The 18588-nt window shown below is 38.1% G+C and overlaps 1 protein-coding gene and 1 long non-coding RNA gene across 3 annotated transcripts in view; both read left to right on the top strand.

Annotated features, from left to right (window-relative positions):
- The window catches only part of LOC129444199 (uncharacterized), a 138836-nt gene that overhangs the window by 113506 nt on the left and 6742 nt on the right, over positions 1-18588 (top strand). For both annotated transcript variants that reach the window (XR_012365651.1, XR_008644344.2), the window contains exon 4: positions 14317-14357. This is a non-coding gene — a long non-coding RNA (uncharacterized lncRNA). The remainder of the gene's footprint in view (positions 1-14316; positions 14358-18588) is intronic.
- sox1b (SRY-box transcription factor 1b) lies at positions 5648-8475 on the top strand. The gene has a single exon (XM_055204667.2). The coding sequence runs from the start codon at positions 6676-6678 to the stop codon at positions 7693-7695; it is 1020 nt and encodes a 339-aa protein (XP_055060642.1). The 5' UTR covers positions 5648-6675; the 3' UTR covers positions 7696-8475.

Raw genomic sequence — 18588 nt, 5'->3', positions numbered from 1 at the left:
ATTCAGACATGATGCAGAATTCTTCAATATTTTATGTAGTTTATGTAGAGTCATTCCAAAATACAAGAATTTGTATACAAACCATCCACTGATACAGATACAATAGTAACGCTAATCTACTTGGTCTTCTCCAAGTTTTTAAAATATTTATTTTTAAAGCATTTATTTTTAAGATTTAAAATATATTTCATTACAATATTACTGTAGAAATGTAGCAAATTGCTGTCTTATTCAGTGTTGTATTATGTTATTGTTTTGAACATAAGTTTAACAATTTTGAAAACAGTATGTAAGCATGTGCAAATTGGCCTGTACGTATAAAGAGTTTTGGCAGTTGTTGTGTCTGAGTGAGAAAAGAATTCGTGAAATTTGAGGGATGTAGTTATTGAATGCATTTTGTGCCAAAGCAATGATAATTGATCCTCAGTTTACCCCACATAGACTTCTGTTGTGCTGTGTGAAGAGTTTTGCAAAAGTGACCTAAGTATTGAGAAATGTGTCCTAGCGTCTGTAAAAAACTGTATTATTTTTTACAGTATGTTTAATTCGAAACCAAACACATAAGACATAGACAAAACAAAACATCCTCACTTGAATTTAATTAGCACTTATCCTAAAATAACAGGTAAAGAATTTTCATTCCCAAATTCTTAATGCTCTCTCTGACATTTTGACTCCTCTGTGTCTTATGTTACCTTCATATACATTAGAATTTATATTTAGGTCATGTGGCATATTTTAAATACACCTTTTACCAACAAAAACTTTTACGTCTCCAGATCTGTGGAAGTGTCTCCATATGTCCCTCCTCCTTACTCGCCTCATTATTGCCGTGGCTCATTTCTCTCTCGCTGAGCGTCGCAGTGCCAGGGCAGCATCGCATTTAATTTAATTAGCCCAGCTGCAGCGGCACTTGCGCCATTGGCTGGTATTGTCAGCACGTTTCGTACCGTGGCACACACAATCACTGATTGCTTTCAGATAAGGAGAAATATAATTAGGGTTCTGGAATGGCGGAGAGGGAAGGGAGGGGTAGGAGGGGTATATTAGAGCCTTATTAGTTTCATTTGAAATCTGTAGATAAATAGGAAAGTTTTATTTGAGGCGTAATGAGATTGTAGCTGTTTGGACGAGGACGGGTGACCCTTGTACACGGATTACAGAGGGATTATGGGTAATAACATGCTATGGCTCTCGGAAATGGAATATTGATATGAGACTTCTTTGATATGTTTTTTACCAAAGAAACGTTACTTCATACTTTTATCTTATTTGCTGTTTCTCCATCTGAGGAGTTCTTATTTCATCCATAATAAGACCTCATGCAACGAGTCACCAAAAGTACATCAGCTGCCAAGGCCCAGCTGCCAAGTGGTTAACTAGAGATGCCTCTTTTCTCCTTACTGATGCATAGCAACGTCAGTCTTTCTTTCAGTTCGCCATGTGAGCAAGGGCCACAAAACTCGCACTTGGGTTCTCCTTAAATAAAGTGAAGCTCAAGCGAAGAATGATGCATTTGGGTTTTACCTATGCCCATCGAGCTGACAGCAACTGTAACGGGCAGCCTTAGCAAACCATCTGCTGTTAAAAGAATGCCTTTGATACCATTAGCCCCTGCGGCGCGCTAACATGTTGTTTCTAGAAGCTTCAGCTGATCCTGTGAAGCTGACTGTGGAGGGAGATGACTGCGGGCTTAGAGATTCCTGCACTAACAGCAGGGTGATGTGCGCATACAGGCGTAAAACCATACAGCGATCATAGCTGTAGTGTGTGTGTGTGTGTGTGTGTGTGTGTGTGTGTGTGTGTGTGTGTGTGTGTGTTTATCTGTGGAACCTTTGATCTGCTAATGAGCTGCTAATTTGGTTTTGGGGCCAGTCAGTAAGCAATACAGTGTCTGTACATGTTTGCTTTGTTATGTTACATGTTAACTTTTTGTTTCTTGATTTGTTCATCTATGTATGCCCCCCTATATAAAAGTTATTGTAACTAAATATTTCACAAAGTCTTTCTTCTTGTAGGAGAAACTATATAAACTCGGCACCCTGAGATACTGGTACAGTTTCTAGTTGAATGTGCAACTTACGATTTGTGTCTTGATAAACAATGGGTTGGGTAAATGGCAGAAGGGGGTATTGTGTGTTTTGTCACTCCACAGTTTAGCTTGAACAACCCTTGCTCCCTTCAGCTCCCCATGGCTTCTGCTGCAGGGGCATATTCGGCTTTATTTCCCAAAGATAATTTCTGAAACCTGTTTACTAATGCAGCGTTCTGTGTCGATTTCTTGTGATTTTCCTGCTTATCTGCTACAGTTGTTGATGACCACTGTGACTTTTTTGCATTAGTATTTAAACTGTCCTCCATTACCAGGACAAACAGCATTTTATTACAGACAATATGCGTTTGAAAAGGGATTTGAAAAGCAAAATAATAACTGAAATTTGAATACTTTTATGTTACTTTAACTTAAATTAAGTAAAACAATTTCAAATTGTTTTTAAAAGTAATTTCAACATCAGTCAAAACTTGAAATAGTAGGTTACACTGTAAAAAATGCAGCATGAGAGTCAATTTAACCTATTATTTTAAGTTTTGGCTTGTGAAAAGTTGACATAACTTATAAAATCAAGTTGAAATTGCTGAACTTAATTTTTTAAAGTTACAGTAACATAAAATATATGTTGATTTAACAAAAACAGCGTATTCTTTACAGTGTAGGTTGAAATGACTTTCAAAACAAAGTTGTTTTAACTTCATGCTGCATTTTTTTTACAGTGGTCAACAAACACTGTGTGTGTGTGTGTGTGTGTGTGTGTGTGTGTGTGTGTGTGTGTGTGTGTGTGTGTGTGTGTGTGTGTGTGCGTGCGTGCGTGCGTGCGTGTGCATGTGTGTTTGCTGGTGCCCAAAACACCTCAGATAATGTTATAGTATTACTTTGATGATGTTATAGTATTACTTTGCTTTTTTGTATTCTTTTTTCCTCTTCTTTTATTTGTATTGTTGAAAGCATCACACTTTTACTTGCCATTATACTTAGCACTGTATCGCTCAGTGAGGAGCATTGTGTTGGCAATGGAATGGGCCATGGCTTTGAACCCAAAGAACATATGCTGATTAACATGTATATCTTGTAAGTCACTTTGGATAAAAGCGTTTGCCAGATGCATAAAATGTAAATGTATTGCATTTCTCGTATTTAAAGCACATAACCTACCATCAAATGCGTCTAATATAAAGTTAACTAGGCTATATGTTTTGATGTGCCCCAGTCGTATGGCCATGTCAAGAAATTTGATAACCCAGGTGGCTAATTGACTTTTTAATTGTAGTGTAATATCTACTGCAGTGTTTGGTTACTGCTGTTTGGGGCTTGTGTTATTGCTGCTTTGAGATCCTCATGAGTTTAACACACCTTTCCTCAGTTCTTCCCCCAGTGTAGCATTTTACTGCTAAGACTAGGCCTATATGTGCATGTGAAAACCTTTTTATTTTTTATGATTTACTGTTTTCTACATAACATCATCCTACATAATGTAGAACATTGTGTGACAATATAACCTTGATATTTCAATATAATCAAATAATCGAAACTTTTATGCTTCTAATCTCATAATTAGATTATGAGACTTTAGCCTGGATTTAACACATTATGATACTAAAAACTGATGCCTCACACGTTTACTATATTGTTGATATGGTGAGGGTCATAGGTGGACAAACTCACATCTTTTCCAAAGCGCAAGCAACCTTCTTCATCCATTTATCATGCTCTTGATAAGCACTCGAAGTGTCGGTGTCAACGTGTAAATTATACGGAAATAAGTCTGAAAATTGAAAATAGGAGAGCGTGACATCCCCTTCTCCCTCACGCAGCCCTTGCTCGAGCGTCCCCTCCCTTCCCGTCCAATTATGTTGAAAACGCGGTGGAGAGCGAGAACAGGCGCACCTGACAGATGTTGACCGTTTTCAAACCCCGTGCACTCTCACAAGTTCAAGAGACCCTCTAATTCACTTTGCAGTCGGGACAAAACGGAGCGACGCCACTTACCGCGCTCTCGCGTGCGGCTTTTGGATCACAGATAGACACGCGGGGATTTCAGCTTAGGCTATAGATAGTTTACAGCTACTGAACAGGCTTGTTTCCTTTCACTTTATTTTGTTTCTTCTAAATCGACATGAATAAAGACTACAGATCTTAGATAAACTCACAGTAACCTGTGCTTGGAAAATATACTCGCTGTTTTTATACCAGTTTAATGTTAGTGCTCAATAACAATAAAATATATAATAAGGATTATTGATATTTAAAAATACATGGCAAAAATGGGAAATATTATATGTGATCCTGCCTGTCAAGCTTTTTTTAATTTACCGTTTTTTACATCAAATCATCCTAATGGAAAGAACATTCTGAGAAAATAAAACCTTGATATCTTTAATATTGACTAAGTAAGTAAGGCCATGTTAAAGATTAAAATCATAGCGAAATGAACAGCTGAAGTCAAACTTTTATGCTTGTTACTGTATCTCAGAATATTTACATTCACATATTTTCCAGCTAAATGCGTTTCTTAGCTATATGGTTACGATATATACTTTTGAATTATACATTTTTCAAAGCATTGCGTTAAAATAAATTAACATTTTTCTTTCTATTATCAAAATATTGCTGCGTAAATTTGTATCATATAGATGTTGCATCTATGCATGGACTATAGTGGGCAAAGAAATATTCTTAATTTATTATCTGCTTTAGTCTTTTAACCTTCCATATTAATTAATGTGTGTCTTGTATCTGAACTGCCTAAAGGTAATTTTTGCCAGCATGCTTAAACATTTAGTTTTCATGGATTTTTTCCATTTTTTCCTCACCCTAATTTAATTGACTTCAATTTTTCCAAGCCAGTTGTGTAATCCAACAAATAACGCGTAATTGCATACTGGCAACGCCTTTTCCACTTGCACTTATGGGTATGATGATTAAGACATTAACCGACGCGATATTTATTTTTCGCCTCAGTTAACAATTAATGGAGATATTCTGAGCAAGTCTTCTGTGAAATCTGAGCGATGTGTCTGCAACTCCCTCACAACGCCTCCGTTCAATGGCATGCGCATAACGTTTGGAAAGCAGATATGGAGACCTTCATTTTAATTTATTTAATCTTATTCAGCCTTACCTTTTCTATGCATACACATTTGTAAGGGTTGCTCATTTACGTATAGTCATCTAAGTTTTTTTTTTTAAGATAGCAGGGATATATGAGGCAAGTTAAAAAACAGGACTGACAAAACATTGAGGGGAGATTTATGTAAAGCAGAGCCTAAAATGTGGAAGTGAACTATGATGCTCATATGTTTACATCCGGTAGACGGCGATCTCACTCTAAAAATAAAAAATAATAGAGCACATGTTGACTACTAGCCTAAATGTCTATTTATTTGCGTCTTTTTGTTGATAAAATAATTAGTCAAAACAAGCCAGGGACACAAGTGGTGTGTGAGTGGGCTTGCTTACAAAATGCGCTTTATAAATGTGGTCTCTCTAATTTGTGATGTGGATTGGATGATGTTGTCGCTTTTTATTTCAGGAATGATTCGTTGGATGTTAATAGTTTGTTTTAAAATAGGCTAATGTTGCTGTATTCTATCTCTTTCTTTTTATTTTTTTATTATTAACTCCCAGTCCCTGTTGTTAACGATACAGGTTTTGATTTTGCAACGCTGAACATTAAAAGTTGTTAGGTTACACCAATTATTTGGTTTAACGCACACTAATTCTAGTTCTGTTTAGTTGATGACAAAGGGACTCACGTGGCACGTGCCCTGGGCGTGTGTCTCTTGTTTCTTAGCAACCGCCACAACAGGAAAACACCTGTGGCATCGATTTATTCAAAGGGTAAACATATAAACTAAAAACCTGTATACCGTTAATACAACCTGCTTATTGAGAACTGTTTGTTAGTTTTCAGGGATTTTAATAAGGACTTTTAAAATGTAGAAAGACCAACGTATTTTTAGTGTGAAAATGGGTAGAATAATTCACAGATAAATAGTTGTGGTTTCCAAAACCGGCTTTACATCGCAATAAGAAACAGTTGTTTGCCGTTTGAGCTTTATAGCGTTTCAAAAAAGGGAAAATGTTCAATAAATATAAGATCAATAATTTGACTGATGGACTACTATAGTGGTTAATAATTTGGAGATCATTTCCCCCAAATAACATTTGTCAACAACGATTAGAAGCCAACTGTTTACCTTTCGCACCCCGGAGAAAAACCTTCAGCAAAGCCTGTGGCGAGCTCGCTCTCGCCCGTGCGCGTCACCTGACCGCGAGCCATATGCAAATCAGTCTCATCCTCCAACGCCATTGGCTCTCTCTCACTCATTTATTCCATGTCAAAGCGCATCATATGGCCGCTCTTCCACTAACTTTTCTAGCGCACCGCTGAAAGTAGCTCAAAGACTGGATGTGCAAATCAACCCAGGAGGAAGTTAGTATAAGACAAAAGGCAGGCGACCAGCTGCAAAGTTATCATCTGTTTGGATTGTACCTCTATTCAAGTGACCTCTTTTTTTATTAGGACGCTTTACGCGCGTGAACCAGGCAACGGGGACGCCGAGGCTGTATTGAGTGAATGTTTATGCGTATGAGCTGAGTAAGTGAAAGCCAAGTTAATGTATAGCATGATGATGGAAACGGACTTACATTCTCCAGGACCCCAAACTAACACAAACACGGGTCACACGGGACCCAACGGCGGGAGCAAAGTTAACCAAGACCGCGTAAAGAGACCCATGAACGCGTTCATGGTTTGGTCTCGGGGTCAGCGCAGAAAGATGGCCCAGGAGAATCCCAAAATGCACAACTCGGAGATCAGCAAGCGCCTCGGAGCCGAGTGGAAAGTAATGTCCGAGGCTGAAAAGCGACCCTTCATCGACGAGGCAAAAAGACTACGTGCGATGCATATGAAGGAGCATCCGGATTACAAGTACAGACCCAGAAGAAAGACCAAGACGCTGCTCAAAAAAGACAAATACTCATTGGCCGGTGGCCTGCTTGCTGGATCTGGGGGCGGAGGCGGTATGGGTCTGGGAATGGGTACCGCGGGGGTCGGCCAGAGGTTAGAGAGTCCAGTGGGTCATGGCGGCACCGCGGCGAGCTACGCACACATGAACGGATGGACCAACGGTACCTATTCGGGACAGGTGGCTGCGGCCGCGGCTGCCGCTGCAATGATGCAGGAGGCGCAGCTCGCCTACAGTCAGCACGCAGGCAGCGGTGCGCATCACCACCACGGGCACCACCACCATCCCCACAACCCACAGCCTATGCACCGCTACGAAATGACCGCTCTCCAGTACAGCCCCATCTCAAACTCTCAAAGTTACATGAGTGCTTCGCCTTCAGGCTATGGGGGAATATCCTACACGCAACACCAAAACTCCAGCGTGGCTTCTTCGGGGGGCATCGGCACACTGGGATCTCTGGTGAAATCGGAACCGAGCGTAAGCCCTCCCGTTACAACTCACTCTAGAGCCCCCTGTCCCGGAGATTTGCGGGAGATGATAAGCATGTATTTACCGGCGGCTGAGACAGGTGACCCGTCCGTTCAGAGCAGACTTCACGCTGTGCCACAGCACTATCAAAGTTCAACGACAGGCGTAAACGGAACCGTTCCACTGACACACATATGAAAAGATGCGAAACTACGCGTTCAGACTCGAAAAACCAAATATTTACCTCTTTTAGAGCATTACTACCTTTTTTGTACAGAATGTTTGTTCTTGTAAATTTTGAAGGTGATATTATTTAAATATAAAACGTAAGGAGGTTGTCGTTGGGCGGGATATCGTCTGAATAATTTGTCTTTATTTCAACAACACTACTTGGGTGAGGTTTACACGTTTGCTAAATGCGAGGGTTTCATTCTGATTTATTTGGTGTGAAAGATGGTCCTTTTGTTTAAAACTGGAAAGCGAGTGAGTGCTACGGTGTAAAATATAATCAAGTGACATTGTTTTTAAAGTTTTCTTAAGGGTTTCTCTATCCCACTTTGATTTGTCAACACGTGAGTTGCTGTATTTGATATTTGTTTGTTGTATTTTTTTCTTGTACATTGTGAAAATATTCCAGAAAAATCGATACACATCTGTAAATATAATTTGGTTTTGCCAGAAAAGAAGGAAACGTTTTGCGTTGATGTGAGAATAATAAATTTCACAGCTTTTGCTCTGATTCTGAAAAAAATAGTTTCCTCTTGTTTTGCTTGTTGGCACAGTTATTATTTAAATGTGATGACGTATATTTATCTTTTAAGCTATGAAACTACTCTTTTTTTAGTCGCACGTGGTCTCTCCTGACCTCTCAAAGTAACTTTTAGACTAAAATATATAAGACATATTCTGAATGCAGATATACATATTTATTTGTGTTCATATTCTTTTGATATAATGACGGACAAATGAAAACATTTGGGAATTAGGCTACTTCGGTATCTAAAGAGATCGTTACAAATTATATTAGTTTTCTGTTTACCAAAAATATTTTTAAATACCATATATTTTTTAATTGTTTTAATTGTTATTTATAATATAATAATTTGTAGTGTAATTATTCTGATGAATTTACGAAAAAATTGTATAATTATAATTGTTTACTTAAATTAGATTTTATGAGCAAATTAACGGCATTGCAGTAATAAAACATAATAATAATAATAATAACAATAACATATTTCAAGCTAACACACCGGTTGTATAAATTTGGCTTGGTCTATATCTGTTTGATTGAATGACCAGACATTTCAAGTTGTTTTAGACACCCTGTGTCCTGCAGATAACCATCCTCTTAATATCCTATTAGGGCTAAAGCTCAGGTTGTATGTATACAATGAAACCACTTCAGATTGCTGAATAATAATGATTTGTTTTGTCACTGTTTTTGTTAAGCGTGATCAGCTGTGCTGTTCTATAGATAGGATTGTATCACCTGACATGACACGGAATAATTATAAGCAGCAGTAGCCGGCTTAAATGCTTAAACGCACAGGTGTAGTGTTTCTAATATACACCACTATATCAGACCAATTATGCTTCACGCCTTTAAACTTAATTTATTATATTTTAAAAACTGAAATAATACATTTCAAAACTACAAAAATAAATTGGACAACATGAGTGAAAGTGAAATTATAAAAAAATAAAGCCCATTGTGTTGTCAGTTTTAGTTCAAATAGAAAATATTCTGCGGTAGGGAAACCTTCTGTAATGTCCTAAAGCTTTATTGCGATGTTACTGTGTCGCATAGGACGAGGGGTTAAAGTTCAAGACCTCTTAAAATAAAGAGTGTCCAATGAAAAACGAAGAATAGCAAATGGAGAGCAAACCACATTATGCGTTGTTGAATGGATCAACCCCGTGTTTTTTCCCAGTGAGCCCCGAATTGTTCAGACATATGCTTTAAATCCCCTCCACTTCAATTAAACCCGTCTGGGTAGCCCGCGAGCCACTCATGATTATATTTACCGGATGTGGAATAATTACGTTTTAAAACCTCTCGATTGAATTATTTTTTACTGTTTATTTCCACGTTTGATATGGACTTTTAAGCGCAATTGTAATTCTTTTGCCTCCTGGCTTATTTTCTTTCACTAAAACTGACAACCTAAAAAAACTAATTTTCTTATAATTAAATCACCGATGGGCCGTCAAGCAAATGTTGCTCGTACCCTCTGTGGGGTGTCAGTGGGATTAAGATGAATGCAGAGTGCGTGGCAGAGAGTCCTTTGTGTCAGGGAGACAGAGGATTTAACAGCCCTAAAAACTGAACCCCCGGGTCAGCAACGAGTCACATTCTTATTACAATGACACACACCGGAAGAGTGACGTGATGCAGGAGCTTTCCAGCAACAAGTGGCAGGATTTAGGGAGGTCTACCTCTTTTTTTTTTTTTTTTTTTTTTTAGGAAAAATTAGGTTGACTGTGAGAATAAACGTTGGAAAATAACAATCTAGCTTGGACAAATGAAACTAAGAGGCTTACTTTTATAAAAAAACAATTAACTATTTTTTACTGACTAAAGAATCGCAACCATAATGTCAATTTAATTTTTTTATTATCACTATTAAAGCATTTACCAAACAAACAATCAAACGAAAAAAAATTGTGTGCATACTTTAGATAAAATTTATACAAATAGGCTACTGTCAAATATAATTTTTGCATTTTTTAACCTGGTTGTTTAAAAAGCCATATATTTTTTCTACACATCCCCCCCGTTTAAGATCACTAAAATATTATGGTTTCTCGTCGGTAGACAACATAACGGTTCCAGATTTGTATTCAGACACACAAAGAGCACGACCCAATACGGGCACGCGTCCAACAGACTGGGAGGCTCGGGAATCTCATCCTATTCACCTTCACAACTTCTTTTATATTAGAAAAACACGAACTGCAACATCTCACCGTTAAATCTACAATAGCCAGAGACACCCTGCGAGGTTTAGCTCGGTAAAACAGTCGAAACTGGCTTGTATTTTGTCATTTGTAAAACGTCGATCCTTCGCGCTCGCTGTCCTAAATGTTCCTAATTAGCATCGGATTTATCATACCCCTGCATATTTTCTTGCCTCCTCAGAAAAAGCTGGTTACCGTTCTGCCACGGAAGATTACGGAGACAGATTGCAGAGAGCGACTGTGCAGCGGCAGATTAGGGGGGAATAGAAACAGCAACCGGGCCAATAAATTCCTAGCGCAGCTCTTATCGTGCAATTACACGTTGACGCGTTTAACAATCTAGCGGTCTTTTTCCCTAATCCACAAACACTCCAAGAGGCGCGCGACGTTTTGTGCTATAGTCGTTTTAGCACCAAGACGTGGTTAAATATTTACCGAATAAAGCCTTAAAACCGTCCTAACATATGCACATATATTTTAAATGACAACTTTTCTCTTTGGGAAAAACTGTAGCTTAACTGAGTAATGCGCAAAGGAGCGCATGCATAGCTCATGGGTTCCATTCTGAGAAAACACATTTTTTACGTTGATATAATGTACTTTCCTTGGAATGAAACGTCTAAATGTAAATTGAACTCTATTCCCACAATAACCACAACCAAATTTGCATTATTTTATCTAGCTACTTAATGGGGTTATTCTGTAGTACAGTAAATCGGTTGGACACACAGAACCATAGGAGATATAGGGACTTGTCTCTCACAGACACTCTCACTTTGTCCTGTTAGCAGTGTCCGCCTGTGCGTAGGTCCTGCTGCGAAGCGATTGTGAGAGACTCTGTTGGAATTTGGCAGCGTGGCGGCTTTGGAACGGCGCCCCACGCTGACTGTCATTCAGCGGGCCTGCGCGACTCACCACTGTGCCGTTGGGAAGTGTCGCTCATCCGTGCACTCATTGGCCTTACAAAGCTGATTACAAGCATCAGCGAATTCCTGAAGGCAATGAGAGGCGATGCAGGTGCACGGGAGAGGGGAATCTCCATGCTGGAACGTGCATGGATGTAGCTGAAAGTTGTGAACATTAGGAAGCTTCACATATCTTTGAGATAATAAACCCATCGTACGAATAATACGAATTAGCCACCTCATAAAATACTTATACGGTTTGCCATGATATTTGAATAACATTTTAATGATCAATTTGAAGAAAAAAATACTTAAACCAACTGCAGTGATCCAACAAAAAAGAATAATAAACAGTTTTGTTTTACGTTATTTTGCAGGTGGTGCTACTCAAAGTAGCAGACTGCTTTGGCCTCTGAGGTACTATTATAAACTCTTTAGGTACAAAAGTGTACTTTTTGAAAGGGTACAGCCCAAGTGACAGCTACATATTTTGACCTTATTCTATAAACGGTTTCAGCAGTAACAACATAAATACGCGGCTTTCGTGGTCATCACGTAACTTCCGGTAAACTCTGCGAAGAATAAATAACAACAAAGTTCTTTTAAATTAGTTTATTTATATAACAAGCAAAATAAACAACACGTAGATTACATAGGAACCCAAAAAAAAATTCTTTTCGACGAGGTATTTGTTTAATAGTTCAGTTTCAGCAACTAGTCAGACCATTAAACAAAAACCGGAAGTAAAGTTCGGACCAGACGCTTATCGCGTCACCGCACGTGTGCCCGATGAAACAGTCTATAAACCAGTGTCTTGGGGCCACTATGGACTCTTTACAAACTTTTAAGAGGGACTTGAAATGACAACAATTAAAATATGCTAAAACAACTGTGTTTGGTTATTTTTGAATAAATAAATAAATATATATATATATATATATATATATAATTTGTTTTAATTTATGCCCAGCTCTAGAATATTTTGTTCTGTAGAAATTGTGATTGGGGGGCTTTAAATATTGTTGTGGGCCATGGGAGGACCTCGAAGTCAAAAAGGCAGCCAAAGCAGGCATATTCACTTTGTCCTGTCCCGATATAAAATAATGCAATCTTCTAAATAGTATTAATTTAAAAACATTTTCATAAGAGATTTAACGTTAATTTAAAGGAGTTCCAAAGCAATTACATACGTTACAGTGATCTCTTGATCTCCTCAAAAGGAGATTTGTCACCTGAAGGCTGTCACCCCACTGTCACTCGCTGATTAACAGACAAAAGAGGTCTCTCCCGGACGGTCTGTGGCACCCAGTCAACCCAAACCCACTATGCAAATGGCCCGGAGAAGGCGAGAAGATGGCGAACAGTGCTCTCGATTGTTCACTAGATCTCATAGTTTTCCTGTGCAGCTGCATCGCTGCAGTTTCCCGGGACACTAGTTTGCATTCGTTAGCAGAATCCTAATAGGATCTTAAACTGTTTTGCTTAAAGAGAAAAAGGATTTTTTTATATGTTGTGTTCTAACTTTTGGTCTACCAGGAACAAATCTTACTTTATTATAGAGAATAACCACATGATGTCATTAACCCTGGATGTGGAGCTGTCCAGGTGCTGAAATCATCCTTTTGAAACAAGTAGATTTCCTTTAACATTTATGCATTTGGCAAAAACTTTTATTCAAATCGACTTCCAGTGCATTTAAGTTATACAGTTTATCTGTTTCCCTGGGATTCAAACCCACAACCTTGGTACTGTTAACCCAATATCCTATTAACAGAGCTACAGGAACACTTTTCCATATTGTCTACTATAGAGGTGACTTCCATTGTTTTCCTCATTTGTAAGTCACTTTGGATAAAAGTTGTAATTGAAAATTTAATGTAAATGTATTTAAATTATTAAATATTACAGTTTTTGTTTCTGGATACACAGAACGAATCAGAACAAATTTATTTTAAATTCCTGCTTAAAGGTGCAGTGTGTTATTTTTAGAAGGATCTCTTGACAGAAATGCAATATAATATACAAAACTACATTATCATGGGTGTATAAAGACCTTTTTATAATGAATCGTTATGTTTTTATTACCTTAGAATGAGAAGTTTTTATCTACATGCACAAGGGTCCCCTTACGGTGACGTTGCCATTTTGTGCCACCACGTTTCTACAGAAGCCCTGAATGGATCAACTTTTTTGTCTCAGAGGACGTGTTTTTCCGGTGGCGGCTACTGTAGCTTCTTTATGCGTTTCAAAAGCGAGTTGGTTGCAATTCACAACCTCACCACTAGATGCCGCTAAAATGTACACACTGCACCTTCAAACAATGATTTACATTCTTAAAAAAAAGAGGTTCGCTAAATGTTGGTAGTTAGGGCATACACTCAAAAAAATTAAATGCTGGGAAAAAATGTGTTGCACGGGTTGCTCGCAATTTGTTTCATCTACTCAATACAATCATGTTACATTTCAAACCATTTATTTGTTAGTTAGTTTGGTTGGTTGTTTGTTTGATTATTTGTTTGCTTGATTGGTTGGTTGTGTTCTAAAAATATATCAGAAACAGAAGTTCACTGACTTATACTTGGCCACTTATTACTCACATACCTATCTAATGGTGCTATACTTCTGCAAGAGGGTGCCAGAACAACAATTACCCATAATACACTGCAACATCCTCAGCCAATAAGATGCCAGTCTGTATTGGTTTTATTCATCTGTTAATTTTACGCAAAAAAAATGTTATGTTGGCTGAACAAAGAATTTTTAAGTAGCTGTCAAGACACACTTTTTGTTGAATTAACTCAATTAAATGTTTTTAAGTAACCTCAACATGAAAGGATTGAGTCAAATAGGCAAAAATGAAAGTTGTTTCTTTTTCTACAAATCAAGCAAATCAACAAATGTCTTTTGGTAGCAACTTAGTTATATCTCAAATCTTTTTACAATTTTTTTCCAGGAATGGACAGACAGGGAACATGTCTGATCGAAGTTGAACAGGTAGGCAAAATACTGCTATATAATGTCTCTCTCTCGCTCTTTTACCCGTCTACCATTTTCGGTAAACAGCAATTTGCAGTTGGCCAGTGGGTAAAACCTCACCTCTCCATTGACTTTTGGATTTTGTCGAAGCTACCAAAAAATAAAAGGTTATAAATTAGCCCCATTTGTGATGCCTACTTTGTAATTCAGTGATGTTTCCCATGAGTTGCCAGTGGATCAGGGCACATAAAAACAGCCGTAACATTATGTTTCCCTGGCCCTGGGTCAGTTCATTAGCACATAAGGACCTCTTAATCAGAGGATGAAGTCATCCCTCTCTAGTAGTTACAAGTGAGCACCATTTTGCCTGTCTTACCTACACTACTGTCTCCAATGGGCATGCACCCCTGTGTGGGTATATGTAGTTAGCATCTAAATCCTTGTCGTTCACCATAATTTCATGTACAGATTTTCCAACGAAACACACACTCCAAAAATTGTTTGTTCATTCAACTTAATTTAATTAAACTTTTCCACAAATTAGTTAAGGCTTGGCATGTGGATGAGCATGTGAGAAGAGACTGATCTCCAGACAGGCATTTAGGCATATGATAAAATTAAGTTGAGACAAAAAAAATTATTAAATTAAATTGGACAAGGTGCAAAAAAAGTTTTTTTTTTTTGAGTATACAACTACTGTGATACTGTGCAATAAAAATTAATTAAAACTAACAACCTAGTTAAAGATATTGGCTGTTACTAATGTTAAATGTTTTAGGATAAAATCATATATTTCTATAAAAATAAAACACAGATTGTGCTAAAGTCTTTCTCAATTTTTTTGGTTGAGTCTAAAAAAATGCTTGATTCTTACAGAAATAATTGAAACAGCAGTTTTAAAATATGAAATGTCACCTGTCTCCAGGAAGTCTGATATGGTTTGGTAGGGGGAGAAATAGAGCAAATAAAGAAACAACATTTTTGTAAGATTAGTCAATTTTCTTAAAAGAAAAATCCAGATAATTTACTCACCACCATGTCATCCAAAATGTTGATGTCTTTCTTTATTCAGTCGAGAAGAAATTATGTTTTTTAAAGAAAACATTCCAGGATTTTTCTCATTTTAATTGACTTTAATGGACCCCAACACGTAACAGTTTTAATGCAATTTAAAATTGCAGTTTCAAAGGACTCTAAACGATCTCAAATGAGGCATAAGGGTCTTATCTAGCGAAACGATTGTCATTTTTGACAAGAAAAATAAAAAATATGCACCTTTAAACCACAACTTCTCGTCTATCGTCTATCTCTAGTCCTTTTTAATTACGTAATGATGTGAAAAGGTAACACGTTACATATATGAAACGCACATTTGCGGACAATTTTAAACAATAAACTGACACAAAGACATTAATTAGTATCATTAAACATACAACAATGTCTGAATGGGCCTCCTTCTCCACACTTCTAAACACTGGGGCGTAGTTTCGATACGTCAACCGTGACCTCTTGACATGATGACGTATTACGTGGGGTCGCGCTGGCCGTCACACGACCGGAGATAGACGAGAAGTTGTGGTTTGGGGGTGCATATTTTTATTTATTTTTCTTGCCAAAAATGACAATCGTTTCGCTGGATGGGACCCTTATGCATCGTTTGAGATCGTCCTTTGAAACTGCATTAAAACTGTTAAGTGTTGGGGTCCATTAAAGTCAATTAAAATGAGAAACATCCTGGAATGTTTTCGTTAAAAAACATAATTTCTACTCGACTAAACAAAGAAAGACATCAACATTTTGGATGACATGGTGGTGAGTAAATTATCTGGATTTTTTTTTTAAAGAAATTTGACTAATCCTTTAAAAAGCAGAAGGATAAAAATGTAAGATGTTAAAAGAGCATGACCTAGGAATAATAAGTATAAAAGGAATCATCTCTGATGCCAAGGTCCATCCTCAATTCGCCCAACCTATCAAAACATACTCTTTAAATGCTATCTTTGTTGTTTTCTTTTGTCTGTTTGACTTTTATTGTTCTTTATTGTAAAGTTTAAAGCCATTCTTTGCCATGTTTTGGTGAACCTGTAAACAATGCATGAAGAATTTGCAGTGTTTGCAATCTATAAAACACAGAAGCGTTTTGATTTCTGTATATTATTTCTTCATATTGTTATCGTAAAGCTTTAAATGGATGTTCAGCGATTACACCCAGGTCACACAAGACAGTTTATCCCCTAATCTGCGGTCGAGTCTCAATCTGGAACCTCTTTGATTCTTTAAACTCCAAACCAGGGGTCTTGTTTCAGAGCAGCGGAGCCATATCTGTGCCGCTTGACACAATGAACTTGACAGACAACCAGATTTTCCTGCTGAGGTCTGGTTAGGGTTACCCTGGGCTTATTATGCTGTTTGAAAGAGAACAGGTAATGGAGTCCGAGGTGAGGTGGAGGAGCGCAGACTGCGCCCTTTATTCAACTCTGCCTTGCTTACCTGAAACTCGGGTAATTGCCGTGGCTCTATTTCAGACACTGTTTACCCCTTGAGAAACAATCATATGATCAGTCTGCCCTCACCTGGGGCAAAAAGAGCACAGAGCTCTCTACCCCTCACTATCATTGTCACGTCTCCATTGACTTCTGGGTTCAGTATTGTCTGCCACACCTCTACTATGAAAACAAAGTTGCTTATAGCAGTCACTAGGCCTCATATAATGACGAGCTTCAGTCACTAAAATAACCGATTACAGTACGATTCTGTCATTTGCCAGAGACTATGTGTTGTTACAGCATGCTTTATCTGATCAGGGAGTTAAAAAGCAGAGAAAGAAAGAGAGGCACGGAGAAAGAAAAAGAAAACCGTTTTCTAGCCCGTGGCGATAGCAGACCTCTTGTATTCTTGATCGGTATGCCTCTATTTGACTGTAACTATTTCCAGACCTCCTGCCTGCTTGGTTTGCCTATAGTGCGAGTCGAGCCACAATAGCGTCCCGCCGCGCTACTCCGGCTGCCTCCATGCTTTCAGGCAGAGCAGAGCCTTGCTGCCGTGGTGATTCATTATTCTGTTGCCCCCGGTGACCGGGAACAGGCCAAGCCCCCTCCTGCCAAATAGACCACTAAGTGGCAAGAAATGAAATGAGTGACATTTCCTAAAAGTTCTGACCTTTGTTTTCCCATTGAGTCAGCTGCAATGTTGGGGGAAAAGTAGAGCACTCTGGGAGTATTGCAAACACACACACACACACACACAATTAGTTCTCTTTACTGTGCTGTGAGAAAACTTTATATGAAGGAAAATAATTGAAATGTTTATAGTAATGGCATTTAGTATTGACTTTAATTGAAAAAGTGGCAAAAGTAAAATGATGTTACACGTTCCTTGTAAGTGTGCTACTTACTGTAGTCTTTATCCTACGCATCTTGTCGCGGTTATGCGTCTGAACCGAAGTGAACTTCCGGTCTGTATTTATTTATTTATCAGTCAGACTAGTGGCTAAACTGATTTTTGAAACAAATACCTTCTCGAAAATAAAATGTGTTGGTTTGCACAAGACAAGGGGAGACGACGAGCGTGGATCACAACTGTGCGGAGGGGTTTGCCAGGCATGAATTCAGGGACTAAATAACATTGTATACATAAATTTTACACAGTAACGTTAGCTTAGTGTAATAGTTGATACGTATTTGATGGGATATATAAACAAAGGTAATTTATTTGTCATTTATTTCGCTTGTTAAAATAAACTTCTGTAAAAGGACTCCATTGTTATTGATTCTGGAAGTCTACCAGAAGTTGCGTTTAGTCCACTAAAGCTGTTTGTTTATGTTGTTGCTGCTGAAACCGTCTATATATGACCCAGTCTGTAAAATCCAGACTTAAAGGCGGAGTCCACGATGTTTGAAAAATGCGTTGGAAAAGGAGACGGGCCGACTACCAAAACACACTTATAGCCAATCAAATCAAATCAAATGCCGGTTTGCGTATGTGTGGGGCGGGTCTATCAACAGAAGGTCCAGATTCTATTGGGCTAGGGGCGTGATTGTTTAGGTGATTTCAAATATCAACATTGGCTTTCAAACATCATGGACTCCGCCTTTAAGTCTCATAATCTAATAATGAGATGAGCAGCATCAAAGTTTGACTTCGATCATTGTTTTTACCTTAAAGGGACACTCCATTTTTTTTGAAAATATGCTCATTTTCCAGCTCCCCTAGAGTTAAACATTAGATTTTTACCGTTTTGGAATCCATT

The sequence above is a fragment of the Misgurnus anguillicaudatus genome, chromosome 3 (genome assembly GCF_027580225.2).
Source record: "Misgurnus anguillicaudatus chromosome 3, ASM2758022v2, whole genome shotgun sequence".
NCBI classification, from domain to species: domain Eukaryota; kingdom Metazoa; phylum Chordata; class Actinopteri; order Cypriniformes; family Cobitidae; genus Misgurnus; species Misgurnus anguillicaudatus.
The sequence above is the reverse complement of the archived record's forward strand: the minus strand, read 5'-3'. Positions and strand labels throughout refer to the sequence as shown.

Excerpts from the sequence above, each read along its gene's own strand:
- sox1b (XM_055204667.2), top strand. The coding sequence starts at position 6,676 with ATGTATAGCATGATGATGGAAACGGACTTACATTCTCCAGGACCCCAA.